Genomic DNA, 25,946 nt, shown 5'->3' with positions numbered 1-25,946 from the left:
CTTTTGAGCATCTGCATACTTTCATCCTACAAAAAATGACTGCATGATAAGTAATTGCGTGATAAATATCACAGCGAAATAGCTTCATCAATCTGATAAATCACTTAATAAACGAAGGCAGTTGTGGGTTGACAGTGCTTCAACATAAGGGCGCCTGAATGTAATTATGGATCGGGCCTTTAATGAGTTTTTATGTTGGTGTATTAAGTGTTGTCTCAGAACGTAATTTCAGAGTAATTAACAGCTCAGAAAATGGAGTTTTCTTTCCTCTCTAAAGGGTGTGAGTTTAAATATCATACTATACATAAAAGTTCAGAGTCACTCACTCCAGCTGGTGTAGGACTGAAGGGCTGAAGAGATGAACGTGAAAGGAGAAAAGAGATTCATGCAAATTACATTTTGTTGTGGACAAGGCCTCGAAAAGGGCGCTGCACAAGCACATCACGCTGTTATCAGCAGTTAAAAGTGCCAAGTACCAAAACCACGGCTGCCACCCTCGTGCCCCAAAGCGCTCTTTATAATTGGAGCATTCTCTGATCTCATTTGAAATTCTCGGATGGAAATCCTTCGCCCTGGCTTACTTGACTTGCTGGAGTGTGGACATGAAGGGGCACAGGGAGCAATTGTCCCTGCCATTTTAGTCGTAGGTGCCCTTTTAAAATGGCAAATCAAAACTTCTATTTTTTTCACCCGTTGCTCATACCTATCATTTGACCAAAGACAGAACGACTGAAATTATACCTTTTAGCAAGGAAGGTAAGGTGAGACCCTGTCCACCGTGGACCCGCCTTGTCTGCCCTCGTGGTGTCTAAAAGATGCAACATAAAAAGACAAAAGAAAACTTTGTCGGGCAAAGGTTATGTTGGGAGCGTTGTGTTAAAAGCTTTATATATTTGTCTGATCGTCCACTTTTCAAGGTAATTTAAATACTTCACAGCCTGCTGTTTTTGTCCCCCGGCAGAAGTTAACTCAGAGTTCATTATGCAGTTCTGGAAATCTTTTGGATAAGACTTTTTAATAATGAATTAAGTTAGAGAACAGGTGACACCTGCTCATACTCACAGCATTTTGATCAGTCCAGAGCAGTTTAATTCCTAATGGTGACTGGACTAGATTTAATGATCCTGATTGTATTGTGTAAACTGACTGAGCCTCTCAGCTAAAACGAAACAAAAGACAGTTAGCGTGGGATCATGGGAGTTGTTGTCCTTTGTATTAAACTGTCACCGTTACCGATGAAAAATCTATACAACATGGGCAGAAATGTTTACAGCCACAATAACGATTAAAGCTTTTTCATGTTCAGTCACGTTCGCTGACGTCCTTATCACTCTCTGAGGTTGAATCCGATGTTTTCCTGGATGTTAGTTGTAGCAGCAGGCTATAACAGCTTCAGTAAAACCACAAGTAAACACAAATCCAACTGTAACATCAAAATGATCGAAGCTGTTATTTCAGGGTGGAAAGTTACATACTGTTGCTTCAATGTCTGTGCTAGTAATTAAAAACTTAACTGTCTCTGTAGCTGCCTATTGTAAGATATGTGTTTTAACCGACTAACCAGCCGATGTCTGATTGGCTGTGCAGGTTGAGCTTCGATTTGAAACGGACAGAAGCTGCACTCTCAATAAACAGTCCAGCTGGTTATCCTGTCAATGATGTGTCTCAGTTCATTTAGCTCACAGAGTCTGCTGGGAGCCAGTGAACATGTCCGTGGTCCTCTCTTACTGTGATTGAATAGTGAATCACTCGCTACTGAAACTGACTTTACAAATCTCAAGAGGCCAGATGGATCAAAACTTTGTCTGTGTAGGGAGTACGGCCATGTCATGAAATATAAAGATTTAGAGAGAAAGCATCACAACCTGAGATTTGTACGGTAAGTGGTGTTTGAGCCACCAAGCCTACCTCCATTACTCCAAGTCAAAGCACACCAGAGGTTCAAGGATGTTTTTAAGTTTCAACAAAGGAATCTGTGGAGTGTGTTATATGATCATGTATCAGTAGCTCAGTTTTGGTTTAGATGCAGATCAACTGTACATTTTTTTTTACAAGACAAAAGCAGAAGACATTCAGCAGATGAGATCTAATAGTTCAACACCTGAAAGACATTAGCAGCTGTTTTATTGTGCACGCCACAGTTATTTATTACTTTGTTTCCAGAATGCTCTAAGGGTGCGCCATCACAGGTGACTCCTAAATTTTGGGCAAGTCATTTGGGAAGGGAAGTGCACTGATCCGATGGAGGAGGCATGATGTATAAAGCTGTCCCTTCTGATCAGCATCTTGACAGCTGATCTAGTATGATGGATGTTTCACTGCCAGGGCCATGCAGAGGGCATTAAATAGGATCATGCTTCAGCAGGATGATGAGAAAACCTGCACATTGTTTAGGGCCTTTTCACCATCGATTGTGACAAAACTTCAGCTTGGCTGCGATAAACTGACAGCTAATGCTGTGTGCATTTCATCAACTCTGACAGAGTTTAGATTGAACATGTTAATATCGACTCATTACAGAGATAATATCCAAACTTTTTAAAGTGGACCAAAGTAAGTTTAAGTATGTACCCAAAGTGAATACATTTACTCAAGGGGCTGCGCTTACGTACAAATCTGAGATACTTGCACTCAATTTTTATTTTTCGATTAAATGCAGCTTTATGCTTTTATTCCACCATCTGAATGTGGGCACCCTACTTAAAAGATATGTGTACATATATATGTGTGTGTGTGTGTGTGTGTGTGTGTGTGTGTGTGTGTGTGTGTGTGTTAAATAATGCTGTTAAGCTGCAGCCATCATTGATTACATTAACTTTGTGCTTTTGAACAAAAAGAACCGATCGACATATTTCATTTTGTTTATTTTGTTTGAGTGGTCGATATCTATCTATAGGATGAAATGTGTTATTCTTATCACTGTATTATTGGTGACAGTAGTTCATATACGCCCCCATTACATCAGTGTTTTTTTAGAATGAATGAATGACCGTACATTTTTCAACAGATATCCATGGTGTTATTTTTCATTTTTGAAAGTTGTGGGTTTGAGGTGCAATCAAAAAAAAAAAAAGTACGGGAGGGTAGGGATGTGCGTACAAAACAAAAACAAAACCTGTACAGTCACTGTGTCACTGATACTGTATCAGGATAGATATTTTTGTTGTCTTTTTTGCTGAATCATTGTGAATTTTTGTTTTTGTTTTTTTTTAAACTAAAAAATCACAAGGTGCTGGTGTTGTAGCTTAGGATACCACAGCCCCTTTTTCTCTGTTTCCTCTGGACATAAAGCACCAATTTCAATAAATCTGTGTCTTTCTACTGCATAGACAGTCCCATTTAATTAAAAGACCGTGTTTCCAGCCGTGAAGTACTTTAAGGTGAAGGAAAGGTTATGGTTGTACTTCAGTTGTGGACTTTTTTGTATTAAAACAGAGAATGATCTTTCCCTAACCTGCTGTCAGTGTCTAAACAGACCTATAAAAGAATATAAATTGCTGTGGTCGTAACTTCTTCTTTGGACGGAAAACGTATTAAATACGTTGTCAGTACTTTACATATACATTCAGTATCAACATTTTGAGGTTGGTCAGACACATTATCAACATTTCCTCGTTATGTGGATAGAAAACGACGGCATTACTGTGCGTACTTCAAATATTTGCTTTTATAAATGAGTTCAATATAAATGGAATTTCCAGCAAATAGTTTTGACAAATGGAAAAAACACAAAAAGTATTGTCAACCTTCTTTAACAGAACATAATGAATTCTCATTCAAGGTTATCAAGCAAGAAGGCCTGTCCAAGGACGTCTCGGAGTGCACATTGTTCGACCTGCTCAAGTACAACGACGTCAATGACGACGAGCACCTGACAAAAGAGGAGTTTTACACAGCCTTTGGTGAGTTCAGTTAAATCTTTTGTTCCATCACAAAGAAAGTTTTCTAAGTTTAAAAAGGCTTAACGCCGTCCCTGAAAAATTAGGCTTTGTGCTGCATCTGACATTTTCTGCCTACAATTTCCAATATACAGAGGATAAGATGTCACACAAGAGAAACTATCATCCACCAGTGAAAACTTTTAATGTCTCTTGATGTATTTATTAGATGTATTGGAGTTGATTTGTGGTCATCACATCATATGTGTCCATAGACTTTATGTCAGAAGTGTTTTTAACTGTTGGTAATCGTGTTTAAACTGTAAAAGAAAAGGTAACGTGAAACCACGGAGCAACACAAATCAGTTTAAGCTCCTGACATCATAAATGACTTTACATACACATGCTTCTCCCTCTCCTGCTTTCATGTTAATATAGTCATCTGTCCTACATTGTATTCACCTGTGGGCTCCATACAAGAACAACTTTGTTTAATTCAGCTTTGATTCTGTTTGACTTTAAAATCTAAGGAGCAGCTCACTAACTGTTGTTGTAACCATCTGAACCGTCAGTCTGGTCGTTCCCTGAGAAACATGGATCATTGCAAAGTTACAGCGGTCGGTGATGAACAAGGTGTAGTGTTTGATAAAAGGCCTGAACTCCAGATTGTCGCTGCATTGTCAGTCTTCAAAATGTTTGGTCCACCTGGGAAGATGGATAAAGGGGATCAACGTGGAGTTGGAAGCAGGTCAAGACTACTGCGAAACAATAGTTCAAACCAAATCCCCCCTCATTAGGCAACATAATGATGACAGCAACTCTGCCATATCTGAGTCACAGCAGCACCTGTGCACCACTTTCCTCCTCCTCCTTTTGTTTCCTCATGCTCTCTCTCTCACGGTTCCTCCCCGTCTGACATTTTCAGTCAGCTCAATATCCTCTGACGGAGTATCCTCTGACATTTGGCTGGCTTGACACATTTAGCAGTGGGAGAGAATTCATAATCCACCTTCATCTCAGAGGCCCTTTGTCTTTGAAGCATTTCTTAGAGCAGGCAAAGTCACGAGAGCAAATGGCGAAGTGAAGGGAGTCTCATCTTCTCTACTATTCTACACATTATGCGTGGATGTGTGGGAGCAAAGCCCTTCTGGCAAATCAGGAGGAGAATGTCACCCCAGCCAATCTGGGGAGAGCTGCAGCTCCTTTAAGACTTGAGTTTCTCTAACTCCAACTATTTCCACTTCAGTTTTCAGATCTTTTTTGCGAGCTTCTGGCTTAACTCTTCACAGGGAAATGGGATATTTAATGTTAGTAAATCTCCCCGATGTAGCTGAGTTTCTTTCATCCTGTCTTGCTCGTCTCTTTTACTTCTTTTTCCCATTCTTCATCCTTTTGTGCCACTTAATGTTGTTATTTTGCAACAGTTGATAGCCAGCCAAATATATGACTAAATGCATAAGCCATTTTATTACATCTCTGACTGAAGATTGCTAATTTAGGTAACTATTTAAAATGTATTGAATTTAATCAAGCATTAATGTGCCTGTGAGTAGTTTTTGTGTCTTTGCCAACAAATCCACTTCAATCAAGAACGTCATGCACATTACCGAAGCGCTCAAAGCAATTTCACCCCTGTGCACCTAATACTGAATACAAGAGAAGCATTTTACATACCTGGAGGTCATTGTGGCTCCCAGCTGGTGTCTTCTCCACTTTATTCACCGCTAAATCTATTTCACTCTTCTAAATGCTTATGTGCTTCAAAGACAGGCCCTCGGTGTGCCTGAGAGGCAGCTGAGAAAGGCAGGCTGATAATAAGGTCACAACTTCACCTCCTCTAGAGACTCAAAACTGTATTGAACATTTCAATTCACTTAATTTCAATAAAACCTATTCATCTAAGCAAGGGGAGATAACAGTCTGGTGCAAAGGAGCTGAAGCCTTAAAAAACAAAATAAAAGACCACTTCATCCTCACCACTCCTGTGGTCCTGAGAAAGATGTAGGTAGATCGTAGACCAATACTTGTATCGGTCTCCATGATCACGGATGGAGACTTCCAGGTAAAAATAGTAAAATGGTTTACGCAGTTCTCCTTAACAAACACCCACAAACAAAAACAGATGGAAAAATCCCCAGGTGTCCTTAAAAACATCCACTGGTGTGACCCGAACTGCAGTCGGCCATTCGGCAGCCCTGTCTAGCTGTCAGCATCCGTCAATCATTTTCTCGATTTATTGATTGGTTAATTTCTGAAAATGGTGAGAAATGTTGATCAGTGAGACCAAAGCCCAAGATGTTGTCCTCAAATGTCTTGGTTTGTCCCCAGCCCAAAGATATTCAGTTTAATGTCGAGAGGAGCAAAACAAAAACAGAAAATATTCACATTTAAGAAGCTGAAATCAGAGAACTTAGATTTTTGTTCCTGAAAAAAATACTAAAAACTGATTAATCCATTATCAAAATAGTTGCTAATTAATGTAAAAGTAGACAACAAAGCGTTCCGTCGATAAATCGTTGCAGCTCCACAGAGAAGTAGATTCACACAGACATGGGATTTTAACTCACCCAGGTATAAAATCATCTGTTCACCAGCAGATCAGAGCTGCATGCAGCCTGGCCTGATGCCCGCAATCATCTCACATCATCGATAAGATTCACATTTGGAAACAAACTCTAATTGAGAAAACATTACTTTTTATGATGTTATTGGATCGACTAAAAAACACTTATCAATCAGATTTACTGAGCATGGCCAATCTGTTTTACTGCTGTTTGTGTTCTTCCACATAAAGATATAGACAGCCATATAATGTGACACAGTTAGAGCTGCATCTTTGTTTTAATATGATGGGCCCGGTGCACAGCTGTTGATATACTGGTGTAATAATAACCTGAGTTCTCTGCTTGAGCATGAATTTAATGACATTTTGGTTGCGGATGGAGTGAGGACACCAGCAGTGTGGTGGAGTAACCTGGTCAGAGATCTGTGGATTGATTTGACCTCACACACCATGCTCACAGTGCCTGAGGCAGAAATGTGATGCAAAGTTATAGTTTTTCACTTCATTGCTAACATAATCTGTGAGTGGCAGCTATAAAAATCTATGCAAATACCTTAAGCGCCCTCGTAAACTGAGCAGCATCATAAAGTAAATCGGTTGATCCGGTGTGTCCAGAATTACGGTGCAGCTTGGAAACGGAGCAGCACTAAATTCAGAATGACTCCCCATGAAAACGGCACCTGTCTGACTACTCTGCTAATAAGGACCCTTTGCACACCTTTGTGAAATATTCAAAGCGTGGCAACATTGTTTGTCAGGACAGAAGATAAGACTTTAATGTCCATGCATTATTCATTCCTCCTTTGCATAGACTAGAAGGGGGTTGAGAATCAATTTGCTTCAGCTTGCAGTAAGGAAGCTGTCTGGCAGAAGTGATGTCTTTTAATTAGATGATGTTACAGATATGAATGATGTCTGCCACGCTACTGATAGTCAGCCCCTTGTCATCGTTGAATAATTTGTTGAATGATGGCCTGGTGCATCATGGGTAAACAGATAAGGTGTCATCTATCATGAAAGTGTCATTAACTTTTGGTCGGAGAGTGTTCCAAGACGTCGGGGCATCGACTGTCAGATATTAACATCAACTATCTGCAGCAACAAGACAGAAATCAGTCCACATGGAAAGTATCTGAAGAAACCTACAATACTGCATCATTATCACGGGCCTTGGATTTTAATCACTCAAGTAACAATTTGTCTGTGACTTCACTACATGAATCAGTTACCGCCTATAATTTACAAACACCAGGAGTCCATTTTGATGGACAGGGTCGACCAAAGTTAGTCATAATCTATTATCACCCGTCAATTACATTTAAAATAATGAGACATAGCATTTTTTAATAGCATTTAATTTCAAGAACAGCTCGATCACAATAACATTTACTAAACATGACTTACATGAGGAAAGATGAACACCATCTGTGCAGTCACACACCACACAAAGCAGATTCATTCAGACAATTCAGAGGTGGCAAAAGTAAATTCTTTACTCAAGTAGAAGTATGTTACTGCTACTGCTGCTACTTTATAGCTCCACTCCACTGCATTCATTCGATACATTTAGTTACTACTTACTTTACAGATTCAGATTATTCAGTGTTTAAAGGCTATTCATTGTGACGTGTTACCGATCATAGTGTTGTGGGCGGCACATTGTGTGAGAGGATGTTGCACCAGATCAAAAGTAGCACGTTTTTATGTTCCAGTCTACATCCATTCTGCATTAATGCTGCACTCAATGCTTCCCTCAGCACAGCCAGATATTTATTATATATCATGAGAATAAAACCTCAGCTGTTACTTAATTCTTGATTTATTGAATGTTCAACATGTACGTACCGTCCTTAATTCCACCCAGTTCAGGCCAATGCTTTCAACAAATCAGAGACTCAGAACAAATCACAGAGAAAGACACAAACGTAACATTTCTAAGCTTGTTATCTCAGTGAAAGCTGACAAGATTTCACATTTTAGGAATGGAACAAAAGTGCAGCATTAGTTCAGAAAGCATGTGGATAAAAGTGATACAGGTGCACTCAAAAGAAAACCAAACACATTTTGCATGTTTTTTACATGTGCTTCATCTGCTGGTTTCTCTGGAGCTGTGCACTTTGGCAAAACAAGATAGTCAAAAGCACTTTTGTTCAGTCAGCGCTGGGAGGGAGGTCTGTCATCTGCAGCCGACCAGTCAGCATCTGTGATCACTGCGAAATGAACTTAGGAAAAGGTCACGCTCACAGTTTGCCACAAGTAATATCTCAACCTGAATGTGGAAAGAGACGGGGACATTGTTCTCCTGATGTTAGAGTTACCAGTGATATATTTTATTTCAGCTACCATATCCAGACACTGAAGGAATGAAGGGTGTCTGTAAGTTTGCATTATCTCGGTTGGGTTGCATTCAGACAGAAGCTGCTGCAAACGAGGCAGACTGTGACTGCGTCCGTGTGCCAGTGTGCTTTTTAAGCCCTTTGAAGTTGGCTGGACAAACACAGGGCGCTTTGCCTGTGCACCGCACTGTTTAATGTTATTAGTTTGGGTACACCTACTAAATGCATTTTCTAAGGGTCTGGGCATGCTGCTTCACAGACAACAATGAAATGAATGTGCAAGTGCTTGGAAAGAATCCTCTGTCTGAATGCTCCCTCAGGCAAGTTGTTGGCTTGAATCTCATCCCCAACAAAACCTCTTCTTGGGGGACACGCAGCAGACTTGCAGTGCACCTTGCTTTTTTCAAACACATGTGAAAAGGCCTCATTTCTCAGAGTAGCTACATTTAAACACTGCCAACAGCATAGTTCCAGTCCTACTTTATGTACTGCAGTTATGACTACAGATTATTTATTCAGTACACATTTAGCTGAATCACCGCGATGACCTTAATTGTACTTTTCCATCAAGCGCAGTGGTAATGCTATTTGTGCTGCACCGTGGGATGGTTCTCACTCCTGCTTGATGTTTCTTGGGTGCCAAGTTATTGATCTGAACCCTGACACCTGCTGACAAAATGCACAGCCAGGAGATACAGCTCTTTGGTTTCTGCTGAGGCTACAAGTCTTGTTATATACCTGCGATATTCCTGAGGGGCTGGTGGGAAACTTAGATAGACTGTAATGTGATCCATCATGTTGTAATGTTGATGTGGCCCTCAAACAGTTTGCAGGAGTTGAAGGTGGAGACTGACGGTGTCTTTTTAAGGAAAACAACATGAATGTTGTACGTTTGGATCGGGGAGGATCATCCCTGATCCAAACGTACAGTAACATTATGCTTTTTTTAATATATTTTATTCTCACACTCTCTTCTTGTAGCTACAAAAGGCAAGGTTATGTTTTGACAACTTAACTAACAAGTAAGAAAAAGTCTATAGTAAATCAAATATAGGGTTTGAGATGGATTTAATTTTGACCTGAGATCACGATAAAGAGACCGAGACATGCTGTATCTACACTACATATATGTCATTTTATAAAGGGTGTTTGAGCACTTCACGTAAAAAGGACAGGGCTGGTCACTTACCAACATGTACTCAAGTTAAGGATAATAAAAATACTTGACTGAAATGAGAAACGATCTCACCACGAGGTCCATTTAGTCGCTGTTGTGAAGCTTTTGTGTTATCACACGATCCCCGTCAGCAGATAGCTTTGCATGGGTCCAGTTGTCATGGATGATAGATGTTAAATGGTAAGGGTTAGGCACAAAAACCACTTGGTTATGATTAAGACAACATCTTTTATGGCCTTATAATTCTAGCTGGAAATTCTCCTGAGGTTTCCTTTAAAAGTATCCGGTGGTTTGATGCAGCTGTAACTCCATCACCATCCTGTCCTTCTCAGGACTCGTATAATATCTTAGCTCATATAATTGTAATGTGAATGTGATATGACACACATGACACAGCCTATGACACAAATGTGAACGTATCCGATGTTTGCAGAAACGTGAACTACCAACAGCTGACTTCATGTCCGTGTTTAGCTTAAAACATCACAAGCCACTCCTCTGGAAAAAGGTTTAAAAGCCTTTATTCTTAAAAATATTCACAGTTCATGTTAAAAATGAGTTGAGTAGCATCATGCGCCTTCTTCAGGGTCGTATGTTGAGCATCCAGTTAAACCCCTAAATGGACCTTGTGGTGAGATTATTTGCTCAGCTGCTGTTTAGAGGTCAGAACAGTGATGGGAACAGGAAACTGTTGTTGCTGTCTGTGGTTGGGAATTACCACATTGACTTGCCAATACTGAAATGTTGGTTAAAGAAAACAAATGGCATGTGTAAACTCTTTTGAGTGGGTGTAATTTGGGTAAACAAGATAATTTGGGCTATAAATTAGTGATTTCCTTCTGGCTCTTCTGCATTTTTTCTGCATTTCTTTGTCTATTTTTTGTTTCATTTAATTCAGTGTATTTTGTCGTCCTTCTCATCGTCTTTTGTTTTAAGTGAGACAGCTCTATTGTGTGTTTCCAAGTCTGGTGTAATCCCTACATTTGCAGAAAGTTTGCCCAGCTCAGAAATGAGTTGACTTACACTCTCTACTTCTGTGAAGATTATAATTAGTCATCCAAACCAACAGGCGGCCTCCTCCGGGGAAGGCTCCTTCCATTAAGGCAAGTTTGCTGTTATTCAGCACTCGTGGCACCGAGACAATTAATGGATACTCAGGCTTTTACTTGTCAAAACCCCTGCTGAGCATTCCATTCACAGACTGTGAGAAGTGGTGTTAAAATGGTTTTATAATTCATGGTTCATTTTCCAACATGTGACAGAATGTGTTAGAGAGATTTAAAAGAAGTTGAATTACTTTTCTAATTCAAGTGATTCTCAACACGAGCCAATTTTCTGAACCGTTCTGAGGAGGACGATTGTTCTTTCCTCTTCAGCTTGATGACAAAGTGAAGGCTTTGTGTTTTTTTAACAATTACATATTGACCCACACTTGCAGACGGAGCTGTTTTTGCCTGGAAATGAACATATTAATCTGTTTCTAATGTGTAATTTAATCAAGGTCGTGACAGATAAACCTGACTGGGTTTAGTTAACTCTAAGCTCCTCATTTATGTTGCATGAACTGGAATAATTCACAACTCAGCACTGTGAAATTAATATAAACTAAGTAAGATGACAGTTAAAATAATGACTTAAAATAAATGTTAAAGGTTGAAGATGCATCACACAGGAGTTACAGCGTCAACCAGCTTTAAGGTTTACCATGATGATAAAAAAGATGGTTATCATACCGTGTACATTCGCATATCTAAGGTATTGAATTACACTCAGTGTTTTAAAAAATATCTAAGTTCATGTCTGTCTGTCTGTCAGAGTTTATGCTGCCTAATTTTTGGGCAGCCAATCAAGCCACTGATATTACAGAGTTATAGATCAAATACCAGAAGTATGTTTAAGATAACCACAAACCGTGTAATCTACATTCAACCACGCAAAATGCACAAACGCTGTGATCCCCTATGATTTGTCCTGCCTGCTCTCACAAATGCTGCAGAACAGTTTGCACGTGCACAAATTTCTGTGGCCGAGAGTGAAAGCAGTAGTGCAGCACAGTGACATGCGCTGGAAACAATGGGAATATTATAACTTTCATGAGTCCACAAACTCTTAGAAAAAAAGTGATGCAACGTGCACGAGAGGAGCACATGAGATGAGCACACGCCAGGTTCACTTACCACAGGAAAACAATGCTTTTGCTGGAAACGTCTGAATGTGAGCTGAACTTCTCCTGCCACTCTGGATTGAAACATCTTCAGTTTTTTTTGCTGTTTTCGTATCTTTCATGTCTTGAGGAGCAGAGGCTTAAAGCTTTTCTATGATCTGTCTGGCCTCAGCTCCAGCACTGTCGCACCATCCCTTTTTCTTTTTAAAAAAAAACTGGCTGCTTCACCTCCGACATTTCGGACTCACATCAACTGCTTCTTTTGAACGTCCTGCCGTGCTTTGGGTCCATGTCCCTCTACTTTTTCTCAGAGATCAGTGGAGGCAAAACCAAATTTTGTATAATATAAGAGTATATTTGATTTGTCTTTGACATCTTGCAGGTCGCCCAATAGGGACTTTAAGCAGTGATGGTAGAGGGACAGCTACGGTCTTTTTTTTTTGTGAAATTATAGTAAAGTATTTGTTCTACCAAGAATAAAACCATTCTGTTTTCATTCCTTTAAATGTAATTGTAACTGAAAGTAGTAGTAATAATAATAATAATAATAATAATAATAATAATAATAATAATAATATTATATCATATACCCTGATACCGTTAATTGATAATATTTTATGCGTTACTGTATCGTGAAAATCTCACATCATTGTAACCGTAGACAAGAACAAAGAACACAGAATGATGAAAATGCTGGAACTCAAAATAGTTTGACAGAAAAATAAATCTGAATAAAGGGGAAGTCTTTCCAGCAATCCACATCCGCTCCCCAGAGAAGTGCGTCACCGCAAAAACCTCATGCATCCTTTAAAGCTCCAAGCGTTATTTTTCCTGCTTGCAGGTGTTTAATGTGTGCTCTGTGCAGGCAGCAGCTCAGCTCACTCAGATCCCAGTTACACTTTCTATATGTGGTGAACTTATTAACGAAGTCGATAATGATCACTTAAGAGCCCCAGATTCAGTATGAGCTCTGCATTTTTACTACAGTGATGCAGAGCCGAGGTGAATGCATACGTTTCATGGAGTTTACTTGGAAGCTGTTTTTGTCCATTAATTTTTTTTTTACTCAGCCTGTTAAAGACGTTTGTCCAGCGACTGTCCTGCTGTTGACGGGGCAGCTGGCTCTGCGGACAGTGATGTGGTTACAGAGGTCTGACTTTTTGTGGGTTCAATGCCTGAAGGCTTCAGCAGTGCTCACACACCACAGACCGGCCGGTTTAAATTCACAGTAAGAAAAAGCCTCTGACTGAGCGAGGTTCAATGTGCTTTTCTGGCTGTCAGGATTGTTTAGCAGTTCAGTGTAAACAGATTGCTGCATCCATCCCCTTTTCTCAACATTTACCATCTCCTGTCATCCAGCTGGAGGTGTTGGCATGCACCATTTGCAGCCGTGCAGCTATTCAATTGCGTTGTGATGCTGAAGCTGCTGAAAAACCAGTAGACCATGCAAGCTGACTGTACTGTACCTTTTAAAGGGACAGTTCACCCCACAATCAAAAAGCCACGTTTTTCCTCTTACCTGTACCTGTAACACTATTTACACATCTAGATTGTTTTGGTGTGAGTTTCCAGTTTTTGAGGTAATGGCTACAGAGATGTCTGCCTTATCTTCAATATAATGGAACTAGATGACACTTTGTTTGTGGAGCTCCATTCTCCAAAAAATACCTCAACAACTCAGCAGCAATGTGTCTTTGCAGAGATCATGACCAGCTTACGTAAACAATAAGTTCACCCAAGAAGAAAATGTAGCAATTATTCTCTCAGCCCCATGTGGATGGAAAGTCGGGTGAATTTTTGTATTCAACAAAACATTTCTGGAGCTTCGCATCCAAAATGTGCTGCAGCATTCTCCTAATCAACTGAATTAGATGGGGATTTGTTTTAATATGTGAATTAAACAACCAAAAGAAAATTTAAATTGTGGCATAATCAAAGTCTCCAGAACTCTGAGATCCCAAATTGATGTAAAAAGACAATATTTTCAACAGAGACGCGTGGTCACGCTCATGCACTGACTTCAGATGTGGTTAGCTTAGCATCTACAATGAGAGCTTGGCTTAATGAAAGGTGTGTATATAACGTCTTTTTGACTCAGTTTGGGATCTCGGGGCTGACAAAGATTTAGATTACAAAGGCTGAGCTCTACGGAGCCGTTGGTTCTCTTCTGTTCCTCAGTTTTTAAAGTCCCTGCCTACTTCAGTTGTTTAGGAGAATGCTTCAATGCGGTTTTGCTGTGAAGCTCCAGAAATATTTTATGGACTATAAAACTTAACCTGACTTCCCATCGGCATTGGGATGGACAGACCTTGTACACAGACCTTGTTGCTAACAGTTTCACATGGGAACTAATTTATTTTCGTATCACTGAGAAGAAGGATCCACTCATGGACAAGACGCTACGTAACTCAGCTAACTTACATCACAGCTCATCCAGTGCTGTCACATGCACAAGCCACACACACACAAACAGGTTTATATTACTCAGAGTAGAGAAGGAACAAGCTTTACTTAACATTAAACTCTCAATAAAATACAAAACAGTGCAATCTGATATAGTTTAAAGTCGTGCGGGCGTATGTGGGTGAAATATGATGGAAGCACTGAATCACAGTCTCTCTTATGCTATAGCTTAAGTGCTCTATGATTTACTTATTGCAGTGAGATAGGGGATTTTTCATTAGTTGTTTTCCACAAGGTAGCTGTGATAAAATTAATCCAATTAGAGCTCCTCTTAGGCTCTGCTGCATACTAATGCTGGCCGTCCCTCAGGATCTCTCCCAACAGCTGCTTTGGAAACAGACTTGAGGGTGATCAGCCAGAGGTAATGCACTCACTCAGGCCATTTGTTAATATTTTACAGCCATCTTGATGTTTATAATGTTTGTGGGAGGAGAGAGAAGGAGGGTAATTGTTGTCCTCGCGCCTTTTACCTAACACCTGTAATTTCTGCATTTTTTAACGTGTTATAGCAATAACTCTGCAGAAACACAATTATTTCTTCTGGTTCTCTAGAGGCAGAATGATGAGGCAGGAGATGCTGATAGATCCTGAAGCACTGGTCACTGTAGTCGTGCCCAGGGTATTTTTCCTGGATTGGGAGCATTTTAAAATAATCTCATTTAAGTGGAAAAGCTCAGAATCAACATCAAAGGTTGTTCTGCCCTCAAAATGATGCCAAAGCTCTTCGACCTAAAGTTGAGCTGTTGAGTTCTCCATGTGAACAAACATGAATTTATTTACATTGATCAATTCAGCGGTGCAGATGTGGAGTATGACTGTCTCAGAAGATGTTGACTGAAGTTAATACCTTCAAAGATGCTCAGACGATCTTAATTACGAGTCTGTTATGTTGAGAAAACAAGCCTCCGACGTCACATCTGTTTCATATTTTCCTGTCTGGTGTTGTGTCTGTGTTTATTTATGTATTAAGATTGTTTATTTTTGCGCAAGTAATAAAATAATAAAACCTAATAGACAAGAAATGTGCTGGTGAAATGTAAAAACCCCACTGGTTTTATGAATGGCTTTCACAATAAAACAAAACAAGGTCAAACTTTCAGACATCAACAAATAGTTTGGTTCCGTATGAGTCTTGCTTTCACTTTGCCATCCAGTTAATGAAGGTTTTATTAAGGAGCAAAGGAAACATGTCGGCCATTGTGCAACCAAAACAGGCAGAGGCATTGTTTTCCCTGGCTGCTATCCCCAGGGAGCTAACCAGGGGAATAACTGGAATAACTGTGGGTACTCCGGCTTCCTCCCACAATCCAAAGACATGCAGAAGTTAGGTTAATCGGTCACTCTGAACTGTCTGTAGGTGTGAATGTGAGGGTGAACGGTTGTTTGTCCCTGTATGTCAGCCCTGTGATGAACTGCCGACTTATCCAGGGTGTACCCCGCCGTCGCTCAGTGTCAGCTGGATCGGCTCCAGCCCTCCTGTGACCCTGTAAAGGATAAGCAGTTTCAGATAATGGATGGCTGGAACTGTGCAAACCTAAACCTAACCCCACTGATGGAGGAGGGAAAGGATGTAAAGAGGGAGCGTGAGAGAAACTGAAGTAAAACACGCATTCACTCGATGGAGAGCGCCGCTGTTGTTTCAAAGTCTGTTTCTCCGCTCATGTTTTGCCTCACCGCCTCAAAACCAGCATTCACTCTACCAGATCAGTAAGCTACAAAACCTGCCTGCTTATTAATACAACGCGGTGTTTCACTCTGCCTTTTCATAGACCTGAGATCAGGGTTTTCAGCCACAGTGGGATTCTTACGGTTGATTTTTGCTTTGGACAGTAGCCAGGCTGTTAGTGTTAGCCATTCTGCTAACTGTCCTTGAAGCAGTGATACCACAGAGAAACACCAGGAAGGGAGGGAAAGTTGAAAAGTTTTCTGTTTCTGTTTTAATTATCCGCTTGTATTATTGTTATTATTATTAATTAAAGAGACAGACTATAATAACTGCCTATAGAAGGCTGTAACCTACATAAGCTATACATTATAACTGTTACAATATGGTTCTGTGTGGCCTGATTTTCTTTATGTGGGGACTGCCTCTCTTTCTTCTTCGTCTGACTTGCTTCCATTTGTGTTTCCTCACTCAACATCACAGTCAGGGGACATCTTTGTTCTGCTAAACTGAGTCATGTCTCTGTTAACAGCTGAAGAAAAAAATACGACCTTTAACAGTGCGAAGAAGACGTGACGCAACATGTGCGTCTTTATGGGTAATGAAAATCCACAGATTAGCGTTTTGTTATTGTTGCCTCATTGTAAAGGGAGACACTTTGTTTAGCAGCAGCTCCACATTAAAAGCAAAAATAAGTATTTTCCTTGGGAAAACAAAGGGAGTACGTGTGTTTCAGCACTCAAAACTATTTTCTTTCTCTGTCAAACATTCAAGTCCACTGAGTCGCTCATCTTCCGAATCAAAAACAGAAACTCCATTCTTCTTGCTTTGGGAGAGAGCTGGCACAAATCAACCCAACCATCAAGATCAGAGAATACTCACATGAATGTGTATTCTGTTTTTCGGGTGTTTTTTCCCCTTTGAGTGTTTGCGTATGGGCTATGAATACTCAGCATCAGGGAAAGTACTTTTATCTCCACATCAAAATGTCAAACTCAAAGCAATTGGGGGTACACAACTGTTCAGCCCCAGTAATATTGAACATCATTGAGGGGAGAGAGGGAGTGTGTTAGAGGAACGAGAGACTTTGTGAAGAGAGACAGAGCGAGCGAGCATGTGTTGGAGAAAGAGAGCGACAGAGCATGATAGAGGATGGAGTAAGGGGGTTGGCTAAGCAACCTTGGTGCAATTTGTCTTCATACAGCCGGCCCCTCACAACGTCCTGCAGGCCCAGGCTATTTTCCCTGACAAGCTTGTTGCCTCCAGTGCAATAGGTGATTTACCTCTCGCCGTGGCACTGACCAACATCCCATTCTGGGAGCAGAGCAGAGTAAATCAAAAGTCTGGACTCCACCGTTAATCACTAATTACAGGTTGGACGGTGAAGGTTGATCCTTCCCAGGAGGCTGAGTCCCCTCAGGCCTCAAATCAGACCAAAAAGAGGAGCCAAGGCCACTTCCTCCGCTGATAAATCTCTCACAGAGGAGGTGCTGGACTCGCAGTGTTTGAGTCAGTTCCAACAGCCCAGACTCCATCTCTCTGAGGAGGGTTTCTCATTCAGGTCGGATACTTGCCTTCTCTACCTTCCTCCCTCCCCTCCTTCCTCCATCCACTAGCCAAAGCTATGACGGAGCCTGCCTGGCCGCCTGTCTGCCCACTTTCTTCTTTTGAATTCTCCCGATAACTTCACACTTTTCTATTCCCCAGGGGATCAGCGGCAAATCGAGTTTGTTGCTTGCAGCGTATTCCAAAGCATCAAGATACAAGGGGGCTGTAATTGAATGGTTAGGGAGGACATTATTGAAGGAGATTTTTGTCAGCGTGTCTGCCCACCACCACCTCAACTCCACGAGGAGCACCAAGTGGCTGCATGGTGTGTTGATCTGCTGGCTGTAGTGTTAATAGTGTCAGTGGAGGAGGAGGCTCTTGGATTAGCCATGCGTGATGGTGGAAGATAAACTTTTCTTGATTCTTCACTTTCTGCATCAGGGCTGATTTAATGTGTTTACATTTCCTCACTCTGTTCTTCTTTTGCCTTTATATGCCATCCTAAGAGTTTGTCTGCTTTACATCTCCATATATTTGCATTTGTTTTGGTAAATCCAGTCACCTTTAACCACCATTTTCTTGCCACATTTAACTATTAATACTAGCTTTCATTTAACCTCAAACCCTGTAAATCTGCACCCAACTTAAACGTGAGACAGTTCGAACAGGTTTAACGCCAAAATTCAAATGTATTTGAAGGAGAGAAGGTAATAAGAGGTTGTTACCAGTATTAGAGGTGCATTCACTTTTACCTCTGACATCAGTGGTAACTAATCTTGCAAAATAGTTTGATTGTTTATAATTTGTACATTTTGTTTGTTGCCTCACTGAACCTATTTTTTGGCGCCATGAAGATCACAGCAGATACTTTGAAGAGTGTTTGATTGTTTGTCATCATATTTAATGTCGTCATCACCATTGTAAACGATCCTTGCACAATACCCCCCCCCCCAGTGGGTCTGTGATGCCAAACAAATAATAGAGTCAAAAGGTCTCAAGCAATTTAGCTCAGCTTTCTCTGAAAGGCACTCTCTCACCTCAGTTTAGGACACGTTGTGCTTCAGCTCTTAAGTTTCACTGCCAAATGAGAAAAATCCACCAGAATTTGATATTGAGAAGTAGGACGGCTCTACAGTGTCTTACTGTTGTACGGGCATTTTGTTGTAATTTCCTGCTTCAGATCCACTTTGTCAAGGTGTGAAGAGCGAATGTGTTTTAAAATCACAGCTAAAGACAGCAGCATCAGTCACCCAGTTTGTTGTTAGAATTACTCTTCTTCTGAACTTTAACACACTTAAAGTTGCTCCACTTTAGCCTCACTAGATCAAACACAGTTTTAATGAGGCAAAGTTGCTGTTCCTCAACATTTTTCATCTCTTTCCAGTCGTTTGTTCTCTGTGTGGCCATGTTGGCGCTCATATCACCCCTCTATTACATACAAGCAGCTCTAAACTGATGAAACGGGCTCCATCAAATGATTCCTGTCACATTATGATGTGCACAGGGGAAATGTTTCAGTCACTTTATGAAGTTGGTTATTGCTTTTCATGTACCGTTTAAACCTCCCTTTTCTAGTTACGGGTTACGTTCATGACAAGATGAATCTCCCTCTGTGCAGGCCATCACAAGACATTTTTATCATCAACCAATGAAAGGGACTGACTAATGAATGAATACGTTCATGTTTGCTTTTGAGAAATGAAAGACTGATTGCCTCATTAGTGAGTGTTTAAACTGTTTTCTCATCTCTAACTGTGTGTGAGTGTGTGTGTGTGTGTGTGTGTGTGTGTGTGTGTGTGTGTGTGAGAGAGAGAGAGCCAGAGAGAGATGATTAGATATGCATAATAATACTGAAACACTTTATTTTGAACTTCCTATCTCTCTTCTACAGTTAAACACAGAACAAAGTGTATCATCCAAACCCAACAAGAATTATTGTCAGTGTCAGTGAGATGCAGCGAGCCAATGGCTCATTCAAACTTCTTTCCCAGCTGTATTACTGAAATACATTTCATTCACGAAACCATCTTGCCAGGCTTCAAACTATGATGATGATGATAGCTACAGGTGTGGTAGCAGTTACGGTGGCTCCTCACGAGGTCAGTGTAGCTGCTCAAACATCAGTTATATCAGAAGTGTAGTAGTATATACTGTACTACAGTTAGTATATTTAATTGAAAGAAGAGCAGAGAACGTCACTAAAGGCTTCTCTCGATGGAAAACGTGTTTTCACTCTTCTCTCGACCGACTTTGGCTCTAGATGGATTCACCAACAGGTTCGGCTGTCAGCGCTCTCCTGCTGTTGATTTGACTGGTTGAAGTTAGCCCATGATAGACGGATGGTTCATCTAATCACCTGCTAGGTATTTTAAAAAAATGCGAGTTTCTAGTGGCGCCTTTCCAGATGGTTCCATGTAACAATTCATTTTTGGGGGCGATAACCTTTGACCATTCAGACAGACCAGCCGACAGCCCGGGAGGAAGGGAAAGGATCCAGGATTTCCTGCTGAAAGAGCAAGTTGAAAACCACAGTTTCCAGTACTGAGTCTATTACCAGACGGTGAAGAGACAAATGGGAAACACAAAGATTAGAAAATGCAAATGACCTTCTGAGTATGCAGCCCACTTAATGTGAAAAAACTGAAATAAATGAGTTTTTATGTTGCAAATATATAAAAACAAAAAACAGATGTGAAATAATAACATCAAAACAAACCGTTAAGTTGCTGGTGTTGTGTTAAAAATCTAACCCCATAAATGACCAGAGTTGGATCCACTCTCCCTAACATCATCATCATCATCTAAACTGAAAGTTGTACTCCACTCAGAAGACACGGCTGTTATTAATCCTCTAATTTTAAAGCAATCTTGGCAGAGATCTTGCCGGGCTTAAGCAGGGTTTCATTGGGTCAAATGATGGATTAGAAGTCTTAACTCGGTGCTTCCCTCTGAAAAGAAGTATCTCACGGCTCCAGACTGATTGGCCCAGATCTGAAAGGCTCGCTGAGTTCACAGTTCAAAGACACAACAAGTGGACCAAACACAGCAAATAAGTTAGGAGGTTAAAAAAGCATTCAGAAGCCGTTGGTACAGGGCCACCGGAGTCACGCTGTAATTGAAGGTGCTCTCATCCTTATTCTCCGGGCTGTGGCAAGTGAACACTGTCTGCTGGACCTGCTCTTTCATTAGGTTTTGTATTTCATGCCCTTAGGAGCAGAACAAATTGAGTCTCTGTTTCCTTTTGCTCCGTTGCTCATTACCCAAGAGAAAGATTAAAAAGCATTCTCTCACAGGCCATGTTACATAATGCCACCAAAGAATGGATGAGTGTACATTGTGCTCATTGTCTCATCAAAACACTGGACGCACAAAAGGCGTTAACCAACCAAAGCCACGCTGACCTCTCACCATCCCACCCGAGCTTGTCTTTGTGCCAATATTTGCTCTCACTAATGGGTAAAAATTAAACACAGAGGGCACAAATAGATCTCATCATCGCTAGGAACATGCAATAACTTTCTGGAGGAATGTTGAATTGAGGACAGCACTGACTCCGGCCAAGGTCTAGGCCTGCGTTTCCATGGAGAACCTCTCTGGCAGTGCAGGCTCTTTATTTTTCATGTTACTCTCAGAACGGATGCACTCCTGGGCTTTTACAACAACATGGAGAGGCTAGCCTGTTAGAAGCTCTCAGAACTCTAAGCATGTTAAAAACACCCCAACTTCTAGTTACAAAGCAGCATCCACAGACCAGCAGCACTGGTGCTTCCCAAGGGTGTCTTTTTTGTCCTGTTAGCTAAAAAAGAGGTACATGGTGGTGGCCCCCGGGTCCTCAGAGAGACCGATAGAGAAACTAGAACTCCCATTATGGCATCATTATATAAATTATGCAAAGTATTTACAGAACATTTAACTTAATTCTTTCCCATTACTTTGCAAATTGCAATAATTGTGCTGCCTCAGTGCGTCTTTAACTAAAAAAACATCTGCCTCTATAGCACAGCAGCAGCTAATTGAGACACTCTTGAGTTTTTGTATTCTTGTTTTCAGACTTCATTAAGAGAAAAATGTGGGCAGAACATGAATCCGTGCTTTGTGAAGTAACTCAGCGAGTTTATTCCTCTGTATTATGAGCTGTTGCAAGAAAGAAAGGTCCATCAAATTTCAGTTAGTGTGAGTGACTTAAACTGTTATTTTTCCATGTTCAAGCAAACATACTCAACTTAAAAGTTAAACCAGACTTTTGCCGCTTTATCTCAGCATTTAACGTCTCAAAACTTAAATTATCTTCTCGTCATCTAACATTGGGTTATTTTTTCCTCTCTCCAACAGATGTGTACCTGCTAACCCTTCCAGACGACCAGAAAGTGAGCCTCACCACTGTGACAGTTGGCCAGAGTGCCGTGTTGACTTGTGCCATCGCTGGGGAGCAAAGGCCTCCTATACTGTGGAAGAGAAACAATCAGTACCTGAACTCCTTGAACCTGGAAGACATCAATGTAAGAGCTGGCTGTCTTCACTCTCTCTAATGACCTGTTAACAGGTCGTTAGATGGGAAGATAACTTAAAAAATCCAAATCTTACCAAGTATATTTTTTATTAAAAGATTTCTCATTACCCTTAAAGCAACAATATGTAACTTTCTGTAGAGAAGACAGTTGATTGTTGGGCTCAAATACTGATGCTTCGGGTTGACGACGGTCCTGAACCACCAACCATAAGAATCAATTTTTGATGACCAATTAGACTTAATTTCTCTACATACAGTTAGAGACTGTTGCTTTGATTTAACATCACATCCTAACTGAATGCAAAATCAGCTCGATTTCATTGCTTCCTGTTGGGGAGTCATAGCTGGCTCGCCATTTTGAGCCCGATGCCATGTTTCTATTTTCTGTCACTCGTTGAAAGCACGTGGATGACGAACGGTGGATTCGTGGAGTTTATATGACGTGTTATCAGAACAGTACCGTCTCCTTTTACATCAAAAACCTAAAGAAGGTGCCAGCTGGAGGGATTTGTCTTTTTTTAAATAATTGTTTTTTAAAAGAAAAATATTATTGTAACACAAAATAATACATTCAGAACAGATACAGAATTAAATAAATTGTTTCTGGAGCAGCAACAATAATATTTACACAGCAAAATCACCATAAACTCAATAATATCTCAGTGAAAACACTGTCAATAAAATAATTCATCAAAATACTGAGTGAAGTTACAGAGAATGAACACAGACATCCGTCAGTATCAGTCCTCCTCCCTCTGCTGAGTCACTGGTAACAGGCTGCAACAACGTGAAGAAAAATTACACCAAAACATTAAAAAGTACAGAAAAAAGAAACGTTAACGTCAGAACTGATCAATGCTACAGCATTTCTTAATTCAGCCTCGGGTCCCGTTTAATACAAGGTTTCGGTACCCATCCCCAGCCGGCTGGCTGGAGGGAAATTGCCAGTAAGTTAAAAGTTTCTGGTCAGAAAACCCCCCATCTCTTATTGCTGTTGGCTATATTGTATTTGATGTCCACTAGAGAAATGTTTAAATATCAGAGTTTAACTGTGTGTTCTCTGTTAAAAGAAAAAAGGGGCGGCCTTGGCAAATTCACGCTTCTTTTACTTAAGTGGTCAAGTCTCCAGTCTGATCTCCAGCATACAGCTGATAGGTACACGGTTTGTTTGCATGATGGAGCAGAATAAATGTGGACAGCGAGCTACATGCAGGGAGGATACGATGGAGGAAACAGTCACCTAAAAAGGAGCATTTCAGTGAGGCAGGTTAGACTTTCCTTAAGAATTTTCACTTGGTCCATTGGAAGATTTATTTACTTATTACAAAGAAGAAACAGCTTGTATTGATTTTTTTTTTTTTTTAACATACATTGGAAATGAATTTTTTTCTGGTAAGGAGAGAAAGATACGTGTAGATGCATAAATCTGTAGATAGATATAGATAGATAGACATAATGGGGTTTGCACAGGTCTAATTAATGCGTTTTCACGCTGTGAAGCAACGTCACTTCTTAACTACTGTTTCAGAGCCGTCGACTTTTTTGCTGTAAGAGCCGTACATTTCAGATAATTTCACCCTATATTTCTTTCTCATCATATTTCGATTTTATTTTGCTGGCGGTGGCTCAGATTCTCAGCACATTTTATCTGACTGTTGGTGCTGGTTTTGTATTGTTGGTCTGACGGTAATCCAGGATGTCAGTTTGTGTTCCTGGTGTCTGTGTTTAGAGACTGCTGGGAGGGACAGGGATTTCAGACAAAGAAAGAAGATGAAGGGGATACCGAAGGGGTTCAGCCCTAGAGGAGGGACCTACTTTTACAACTCGTTGAAAGACTGTATGTGTGTGTATGTGTCTGAGGATGTGTGTGAGTGTTAATCCTCAGCCGTGGCCTCAGACAGCCCTCTGTGTCACTTTCATCCACATCAAAAGGAGCGAGGACACTTCTGTGGCGGGTACAGAAAAGGCAGGCCTCCCTCGCCTTACCTCTTCCTCTGTGTGTCAGGGCTGACCAAGATGAGTGTGATACTGCTGTGCATAATTAAGTCAACACTGTCGCAGTAGATAAAGGGAGACCCAGCGAAGCCACTAATGTAACATTAAATGTTGATGACCCTTAAAATGAGTAAGAGGCGCCCAGCTGTCGCCAGCCATCCTTGGCACCATCAACTGGCTCTAAACTAGAGCTCTGGTTCTGGTTGTTGGTGATGTGTGATTCCCATAAAGCGTGCCGTCGACGTTATGAGGTGATTTTTAGGTCGTGCGTGTGAGACTAACAGCTTTTCCACCATTTGCCCTTTTTCAAGTCGTTTTCCATTATGTAGTTTGACTGCTTTTAAGCAATTCACGGCTCAAAAAAGATGTATGCAAGTTCTGGGTGTAACAGAAAAGAAATGTCAAGTCAGATTATTTCTTAAAAACGCTCTGAATATCTTTTGGAGGATTTGTGGGAGGAAAAAAGGTACAAGGTCTTGTAAGGTCGTAGCCGGCTTTGATCTATCTTTCAAATATTTTCCCCCAAACTGCTTTACTCTTTCTGTCTTTTTTTTCAATAGAAGTAGTTTTTGTTTCATCTCCTGATTTTGCCTGAAGACACAGAGCCGAGTTCAGCGTCCCGACCAGGGGTGGTCTTTGTCTGCACTTCACACACACTCATCAGCTTCCTGGTGACTAATATCAGATCTTGCACAGGTGGATTTTCAATTCAAATGTCAGATCAGGGATGAAAGCTTCTGCTGCCAAATGCTGTTCAGTGTACCCATTGAAGGGAAAATAGATTAGTATGAATAATGGAATAATGACTTCTGATAGAGAAAAGGACTTGAAAGGACTTTCTATCCTTTAAATTTCTCGGCATTGCTCTAATTTTTACATCAGTTTCTTTTCAAAAATTTGTCTTTCCACTGTGGAATCACACAGTCTTCATTTTTCGGCGTTATTGAGACACTGGAAGGAAGAACAGGCTGTTGGTAATCAATCAAAGCATGGCCTTTGGGGTTTTGCAACCATCATACTCCTGGAGAAAACATCCAAGATTTGATTTCAGTCCACAGAACTCATAGCCTGAGTTATACATCATAGATAGGACAGTGCAGAAAGAAGGATGCAACTAATGTTTTGCATTTTAATCAACCCTGAACCACTTTGGTACTCCCCAGGACCTTTATATTGTCTGTATTTGATGCTGTTGCATACAATTACTCTTCCCTCTGTCTCTTTGGTACGAACATCTTTTTGGGTTGATGCCAGTGCAGATTCATGAAGTGAGACTGAGTTTAACTTCTACAGGGACTAATCTGTCTCTTCAGACTGAGAGAACTCGCTGTACTTTGACCCTGGAGGTCTGCTATTGTCAGATTTGATTTTTTGGTCGGTGTCTAACAAAGCCTGAGTTTTCAACCTCTTGCTGTTGCACACATTACCTCCAGAGCAGCTGCACTAACACAGAACACCACCAGCAAGTGAATCAGCACGAGCACGGGAGTCTCTTGTGGCTCATCAGAAAACTGTGTGCAAACCAGGCAGCACGGAGAGAAACTACCGACAGAACCCGAGCGGCACACCAACGGCGGCTTAATCCAGATTTATTTTTGGCTCTCAGACTTCCAGTCAATCATTGTTGTTCCTTCCAGAGAGGAGAATGG

General features: G+C 40.8%; 1 protein-coding gene across 2 annotated transcripts in view; it reads left to right on the top strand.

The window, feature by feature from the left end:
- The window catches only part of fstl5 (follistatin-like 5), a 194,583-nt gene that overhangs the window by 102,169 nt on the left and 66,468 nt on the right, over positions 1–25,946 (top strand). For both annotated transcript variants that reach the window (XM_084353823.1, XM_084353822.1), the window contains exons 6-7: positions 3,782–3,902; positions 22,125–22,291. In XM_084353823.1, coding sequence (XP_084209949.1) covers positions 3,782–3,902; positions 22,125–22,291 — 288 coding nt within the window. The remainder of the gene's footprint in view (positions 1–3,781; positions 3,903–22,124; positions 22,292–25,946) is intronic.

Source organism: Pagrus pagrus (assembly GCF_965226575.1).
Source record: "Pagrus pagrus genome assembly, chromosome: 5".
Classification (NCBI taxonomy): domain Eukaryota; kingdom Metazoa; phylum Chordata; class Actinopteri; order Spariformes; family Sparidae; genus Pagrus; species Pagrus pagrus.
Note: the sequence above shows the minus strand (reverse complement) of the source record. Positions and strands in the feature narration are given on the sequence as shown.